The 8,117-nt window shown below is 38.1% G+C and overlaps 1 protein-coding gene across 1 annotated transcript; it reads left to right on the top strand.

The window, feature by feature from the left end:
• Window positions 1-411: 411 nt before the first annotated feature.
• LOC106943776 (apical endosomal glycoprotein-like) lies at window positions 412-7,420 on the top strand (the record flags this gene model as incomplete). The annotated part of the gene is made up of 11 exons (XM_015027073.1): window positions 412-628; window positions 702-839; window positions 1,513-1,640; window positions 1,710-1,800; window positions 2,310-2,459; window positions 3,115-3,240; window positions 3,313-3,437; window positions 4,192-4,291; window positions 5,050-5,210; window positions 5,307-5,372; window positions 6,591-7,420. Coding segments are annotated over 11 exons (1,341 nt in total), but the record flags the coding sequence as incomplete, so codon positions are not given.
• Between the last annotated feature and the right edge of the window lie 697 nt (window positions 7,421-8,117).

The following is an 8,117-nucleotide window of genomic DNA, read 5'->3' as shown; positions in this document are numbered from 1 at the left end:
CCTTTAAAAAGTAACCTGACTACTGATTAGGGTTGGGCAATATGGACTGAGAATTTTATCTCAATATTTATTTATCACTAATTTTTTAGTTAACTGTAGCACACAGATATTGTTCTTGAAAAACATTCTCATTTGAAACAGGCTTCTTCAAAACGTCTCTAACCTGCACACAGTAACTGCATTTAATCATATTTTCACATTATTGATATGGATTGATGCTCTCGGTTAACAGTGATAAACTAACATTTCCAATTATACTGTAAATTTTTTATTTTTCATCAATAAGTTAAATTTATCATAACGATAAATCAAAATTCTTATGAGAAATGTCTTCTTATAAGTGAAATAATCTGCTCCATCTGTATAGATACAACAGAGTAAACCTTTAAAATCTTCGTCGTCCCCCAACAGTTGATGTTCGAAGCAGTTCGTTCCGGTTTCGACGGCCAGGTTGCCATCGACGACGTGGCGTTTGTGGACGGCCCGTGTGCCATACCCAGAAAATGCTCCTTTGAAGGCCAGAAGTGTGGCTACAGCAGTTACGGCGCCATAGACTGGCTCCACAGGAACGGACAGACCACTACGACGAACGGACCCAAAACAGACCACACTTTGGGGACCGAGCTAGGTCAGCAGAACCCCATCAGAGGACAGAAAACAGGGAAACTGGAGATTTATCCCGTCCTGCTGTCTGTGTCCAGGTTACTACATGATGGTCAACACAGACGCTGACATTCTGCCTCCCCGCAGCGCCGCTGTGCTCGTCTCCCCCGTCCGACAAGGAACCACCAAACCCGAATGTGTCAGCTTCTGGTATCACATGACAGGAGGGAACCCAGGTGAGTGTTTTACCTGCAAGGCTGCGTTCACACAGCAGGTCATGTGATCCAGATCTGCTTTTAGTGGAACCACATCCCCACCACTCTGAGCTCTGACTCCACATCCAAACAGACGTTATGGTCAACGCTCCACAAAAATCTCTTCTTGTTAGCTGTGCTTTCTTTTCCTTAGCTCCCTTCGTCTTGTTATAATCTGTTATTTCTTAGACTTTTTGTGATGAATCTATTGNAGTTTTCTGTATTTTATGTCTTCTGTTTGTTTTAAGTCAAAACATGTTTAGTTAAGTCGTTTTTAGCCTTGTTTTGTGTAACGTTTGTCTGTTTTTAGCTAGAAAAATCTCTCAGAAACAATGGCCATAAAAATAGGCTTTTGTCTAATTCTGGCTCATTTACAAAAATGTTAAATTAATGTGTTTTTAATGAATTTTAAATTTCAAAAATGTCACAGTTCTTCCTCTGGAGTCATAAAGAGTTCATACAGACGTCTCATTGCGGTTGGATTTAATATGAACGACCGTGCAAAGAAACATGCTTACTTATTGTGAACATAGCCTAAAAAAGCTACTTTCTGTCAAATCACTTCACTATTTCTCTTTTTTCCTTTGCTTTATTTTATATTTGTACATAAATGTTTTTCTGCTTCTATAATCGCTGCGGGGTGTTTACCTTCCAGCCTTCTTTACGGTCTACGTCAAACCCGAGAAGGGAGAGAGAGTCTCGATCTTCTCTGAGAACCTGAATGAGGGAGACGACTGGCGTCACGCCAACGGGAACATCTCCGTTGGCCTTGTGTCCTGGCAGGTACAGAGCGACTTCAGAGAGCATTTCTTCCCCAGTCGGGTTGGTGTCTCACTCGGTTTTGCTCCACAGTTGGAGTTTGAGGTCATCGGATCAGGAAGTCGAGGTTCCCACGTTGCTGTTGATGACATCACAGTCTCGGCTCATCCATGTGAAGACCAAGGTTTGTTTTGATCCGAGTCAGGAGCTGAGAGAGGACGACTCTGCTCACCTTCTTCAAACCTAACAGCATTGGTGTCAAACGTTTGTGCAGCAAAATTTTTAATTTGTGCCGCTATCATTTTAAAAATATGAATAAAGAAGTTATCATCAGAGGTCAACAGCAATAACTTGAAAGCAAAAGCAGCACAAACATTTTTTGCTGCACAAATGTAGCTGAGCTGCATCACACCAAATTTGCTTGAGTATATAAATGTGAACACCACAAAAAAATTAATTTACTGCACAAACGCAGCACAAACATTTGACACCAATTTTGTTAGATTTGACTCAGGTCACGTTAAAAGTATGGAGAAGAAAACAAGCAGAATTTTCTTTCTGAGGCTGGACATTAATCCAGCCTCAGAAAGAAAGAGCATCTGATGTGACACATGGAACCACCAGTAATGTCAGATTTCCTCAGAGGAAAAGTTTGAACTTCATGCATATTGAGGTTCTGATTTTCTGCCTCAGGGTCCAAGTGCAGTCTGGAGAACGGGATGTGCAGCTGGATCAACATCCAGGACAGAGAACGGGAGAAGCTGGACTGGGAGCTGACCAGTCCGGAGAAGGAAAAGCATTATCCCGTCCCGCCTGAAGACCACACACTGGGAACAGAGAAAGGTCAGAGAGGAAGACAACAGCACTGGAGCTGCTTTGATCGGTTTTTAAAGAGGTTCTGTTCTGGTTCTGATCCAAAGTCAGGGTTGAACTGAAATGCTTGGATTTTATTTAGGAGTTTTTCCAGGTTCAAAAAATGCCTGATTTCTATCCAAAGTCCTTGAAAAGTGTTTGATATTCAGTTTTATTATAATGTTGGTTAAAAGTCTAAATTTGTAAAATGTTATCTACAGATATTTATGCACACAGAATAAAAAGACACATTTTTTTTCTCTCTGTCTGAAGCTAAATCAAATTAAATATTTCTTTTTTTAGTTAGAAATACCAAAATTATTTATATTTGCTGGATGACATAAAACTTAGAAGATTTTGAGATTTTTTTTTTAACTTTCTCAGACCAGTCAAGTGTGAAGGTTGTGTTAAAGAGAGACATTTCAAAGCATAAAACTTAGTTATATTTTACTAGAAAACTGTCTGAAAATATTATTAATAAAAGTAATAAATGGTCAAGTAAATTGAAAATGGAGATACAAACAAAACCAATTAACTAAAATATGGCTCAATGTTGTGCTGGAATACCTGGAAAATTCTTGAAAAGTGTTTGAATTTTACTGTTGAAAAAGTGGATAAACTCTAACGCGTCTAACTTTGCCTCCAGGTCACTTCCTGTTCTTCCCAAGCAGCAACCGGACAGCAGCCAATCAAAACGCCTGGCTGGTGAGCCCTCAGCTGCCACCGGTTCAGCCCACCTGTCTGAGGTTCTGGGCCTACAAGCCCCAGTCATGTAAGAGCTGCTGTTTTAATAACTGTTAGCGTCTGATGGTCGGATGCGTCATGTTTGGCTAAATGTTCCCAGCGGACTGCCAGCTGAGGGTGTGGAGCCTGTCTGGAGGTCTCATCACCCAGCAGCTGATCGTGAACGAGCTCAGCGGACACTGGAGACATTTTGAACTGAACATCACGTCTCGTGAGGGATACCAGGTCAGACCTTCCAGAAAACTCCTAACTTGGAATGTGACGTCACACGGCTGACGATGACGACGACTGCTGAAGATTAACGGTTTAGTTGTCGCACTGAATCTTAAATGTACACCTGATATATAAAAGTGAAAAGGACGCAGTGCTTTGCTACTAATTATCAACACTATAACAACTAGATAACAATGTCAGTGGAAAGTTTTAATAAAAAAGCAAAAGAGAAGGAAGTTAACTATGCTAGCATCACTAGCATAGCTTGACAACTTTAGCCTGTAAATGTGCTGCTGAAATCGGTGTTTCAGTTCAGAATTGGAGTTTTTTTTCTTTGTGCTGTTTAACAGTTTCCCTAATATGCCGTTGTAGTTGTTTGTGTGGGACATGTTTGCGTGTTCTTTGGTGTTGAATACTGATACATTAGCAGAGCTGGTGTCAGCCAGTTGCTATGGCAACAGGTTTGCGTGTAGTATGGCTGATACACAGTGATTAAAAAAAGAATATGAGTGGTTTTGAGTTATTTTTAAACAGTTTTATGCCTTATTTAATGAGGCTATGTCCACTAGATTAATAAAAGCTAGATCTCTAGGTTTCATTTATTAACAGAGTTGTTCTGCTGCGGCAGCGCGGCGATTAATGGCAAGTAAAAAAATGTTTTTGCCCTCCTGTGTTGGATGTAAGTAATAACATGAAACATGTCTGTAAGTCATTAAGGAATGTCAAAGCTGACATCTCTGCTGCATTTTGTTCTTCTTTTTAACAGATTGTGTTTGAAGGCGTCAAAGGAACATCAGGCTTTGTAGCTCTGGATGACATCGAGTACACCGTCGGGTTCGACTGCGCCACCAGAGTCACTAAACCAAGTAAGACTGGAAATCGGGGAATTTATCGTATCGTTTATCATTTAATTTTGATTTATCATTGCCATGATCATTTACAATTAATGCTTAAAAAACTTTATGTTTTAATATTTTCTCTTCTGTTTAAATGAGAGTGATATATTCTTAGTTTTATCACAATATTTTGTGGTACTTTCTTGATGATGACAAAAAAAAAACACCCATCTGTTTTTTTTGGCAATAAGTTTATGGTTTTTGGTGTCTGAAAAATGAGCCATTTCAAAACCTTCCTGAGTTTGACAGGCACTGCAGCGTTACCTAGCAACCATGCGGAACTCCAGTATGTTTGGTCAGCTGGTTTTACCGCTGTACAACGGCTGCTGGGAAAGATAAGTGCTTTGTTGTTGACATAGCATCCAGAAACCACTTGCTGCATTCTCGTTGGTTGTGCAGGAGGCGCTACTTCTGCTTTTCAAAGATGTATGGTTCTAATATTGCAGATCTGTTTATATCCATTTTTAGGTGTAAGAGTCGGAGGTGGGAGAGCGTGGCCAGCAGCAGCTTATTTGGATTTAAAGTGACAAGACGCTTTAAAACAGTTAGAATAGAAAGAAGTGATCAGATCGAAATCTCATTATCTAAAAATGATTTTGTGCAAAAATTGTAATAAACAGGTTTTATATAGCCCACAGACATATCCTAGCCTGTTTAAGAGATACCAACATGTTTGTTGTAGTTTTTGGCAGCTTTTCTAGGAGTAAATGATCTCGTCTCTCTTTCAGCCTCGAAGCCGGACAATGCCGGAGGAATCGCTGCCTCTGTGATCGTAGTCGTGCTGCTGATCGGCACCCTGGTCGCTCTGCTCGTCTTCTACCTGCGAACCAAACCAGACGCCAAGGCTCCATCGCTCTCTGTGGGCATTAGTAACGAAGGATATGTTCCAGTGAGTTAAAACATCCCAATAAATCCAATCATTTGACCTTTTCTCACCTTTTTTCTCTCCTGAAACCTGTTTGATTTTTGTTAAATTGCCTCTCAGGAGGATCCTGTGGACGTTCCTCCAAGACAAAACCATCCAATGGCTGCAGGATTCAACAACATCTCTGTGAGTTTTATTCAACTCAGTTTATACTGTTGAAAACAAATTCACCACTAGGGGGCAGCAACTATTAATTTAGGTATCAGGCTTGTCCACAGGTGTTTGCAACAAATGGAAACATTTTATTAATCAGTCCAAAATTATTGCAAACAAATTTAAATCTTTTTTTGATAGAAAATGTTTGGTGCAATAGAAATATTTGTCTTTAATAACCACATTTTCAGCATTCTATATAATTTGATAGTAAAAAGGAGCTTTTACTCAAAAGCAAACTTTGGTGTACCCAAAACTGCTTTTAATTAATTTATTAAACGTACTAAATGCACCAATTATGATCCAAAAAGTTTATCTTCTGGTAATTTAGGCTTTATTCTTTTCCCCTCCTCCAAATAAGCTCCCAAAGTTAGAAAATTGGATGTCTTACTTTTAATAAGACAAACATGCAAGATCTTTTTTTATTTTTAGGTGTACGATTCAAACCCCATTGTTACAGAAAGTCAACAATGGGGTTTGTTGACTTTAGTGAAGCAAATTATTGCTTCATTAAATTATTAATGAAGCAATAATTTAATTGCTTCATTAAATTATTGTAAATTTTGTTTATTGGTTGTTATGTAATTTCTTTGTGATTTTAAATTGTTTTAGAAATTAAAGATGGTCTAATAGTCTAAGGCAGGAATTGTTTCATCGTCTACAGAAATTTCTGCACAGACTATAGAAATTTCCAATATTTTTCTAGAAACTTTCTGAGATTAATATCACAATTTCTGAGTTTTTTTTTCTCACAAATGTTTGGCTTTTCAAGCTCAGAAATTTCCAGTTTTTTCCCCATAAGATTTCTGAGATTAATCTCAAAATTTCTGAATTTTTTGTGAGAATTTAACTCTTCATTTTTAGTTTTCTATGTTTTAAGGCATGGTTGTACATTCCTTAAAGCATCTACATTAGTTTAAAATATCAGATATGATTTTCTAGATGTGAAAGTAAGAAGTTCAGATCCACTCTTCATCTGCAGGAGAATATATTTGGTGTTTGAACTTTTAAAATCAGCAGCTAAAAGCAGATATTAGCTGTTTGTGGTCGGTTCTGGTCCCTAGCTAATACAATCTGCTGTATTTGAACCGTTAGGCGTGTGTAAAATTGCTGATTCATGAAAAGAATATCAAGAATAAGTGATGATTTTTTAAAATTACTTCAGTTTAACTGATTATCTTTGCCCTGCAGATCTCTGCCGAGGTCAGAGAGAGAGAGGAGGAGGAGTGACACGGGGAGCTTTGCTGCCACCTAACGGTGGTTTTGGGAAATGCAGGTGATATCACAGCAGGAGAACTGCTTGTGTCACCCTAAATGATCACACCTACATGTAAACAAACACACATTTACACAGAAAACAGGAGGCCAGAGCGCTGATTGATGCAGATCTGAGGGGATCGGACCTTCAGCACGGGGCCGTCGGAGCGACATCGCAGCTCTCAGTACCGCTGAGCTGCATGAAACGGGCCTGAATAATAAATCACTGCTGTGTTAGCAGGCGCTGAAGTGGAAACCAGGCAGTTATGAGCAGATTTGGAGTTTTAGATTAGATTTTGATCCTTTATTTTCCTAGCTTTTTCTATTTCTGTACCAAATGCTGACTGGTTTTAGTTTGTTGGTCTCGTTTTCTTCACCTTCCTTCTGATAAATCACCACAGCTCTGCAAAAACACTAAATCTCTAAATTTCTAGTACAAATATCAGTATACTTGGAATAAGATAAAATTAACTTACAAATAACTTTGGGAGCTTGTTTCAGATAAGCTGTGTTTTCATCAGCCATTAAAACCATAAAAACAAAAATAATTAAACATTTTACTGAAGCTGGTAGAAAATAGTCCAGATGTCAAAGAGCTGTTAGGAGATCATGTCACTTTTCAGGCAGTTTTTTAATTTCTAACCTGATTCTTCAGCTTTATTAATATTTGTGTTCAGATGAAAAATGGAGAAGAAATTAAAAACCTTGATGCTGATGTGGTCGACTCTTTCAAACTGATCATAAATAAAGCAGATTTTAAAGCACTTGTCTTTCATTTTGGTCTCCTTTCTTTTATTTCCTTTACATTTACACATTTAGGTTTTTTTTATTGAGACCAAGTCTCTCCATATGACTTATGACTGAATTATGTATTTTTGAAATATCTGATGAGTGTAAACTCATTTGTTTCCCATATATTGTGATGTTTCATATTTTTATCCCAGAGAAATATAAAAACTAGATTTTATGCATCTAAAACTGTTTTCAGCTCAAAATTTGAAATGTCAAATGTCCAATTTGACATCAAATATCAACTTCAGCATCACTAGCTAGTTGTCATGTACAGATAAATATTCAAAAAGCAACAGACAACATTTTCAGTTTGCAACTGATAGGTTTCTCCTTCTAGTACTCATGCCGCCCCCTGACAAGGTGGCACCCTGGGCAAAGAGCCACACCAAACATAATAGAAATCACTTGCAATAGACAGCAAAAAATACTCTTCTGTGCAACATTAAAGGTTAAAAACAGCTTAATTTTAGTCAAAGTCCAGACTCAGATGGACTTTAGGATAAGTGTTAAAAATGATTTGTTTTGCAGGAGTTCAGCTGACGTCTCTCAAAAGGTTTGCAGCTGTTAGTGGATTATATTTTACAACGGAGAATTAGGGCTGCGTTAAGAAAACACAAAGTAAAATTAGGCAAATGAAGTCATAATACAAGAATAAAGTCATAATATTAT

Source organism: Poecilia latipinna, unplaced genomic scaffold, assembly GCF_001443285.1.
Source record: "Poecilia latipinna isolate Pla-1442-1.1 unplaced genomic scaffold, P_latipinna-1.0 Scaffold5910, whole genome shotgun sequence".
Classification (NCBI taxonomy): Eukaryota; Metazoa; Chordata; class Actinopteri; order Cyprinodontiformes; family Poeciliidae; genus Poecilia; species Poecilia latipinna.
The sequence above is the reverse complement of the archived record's forward strand: the minus strand, read 5'-3'. Positions and strand labels throughout refer to the sequence as shown.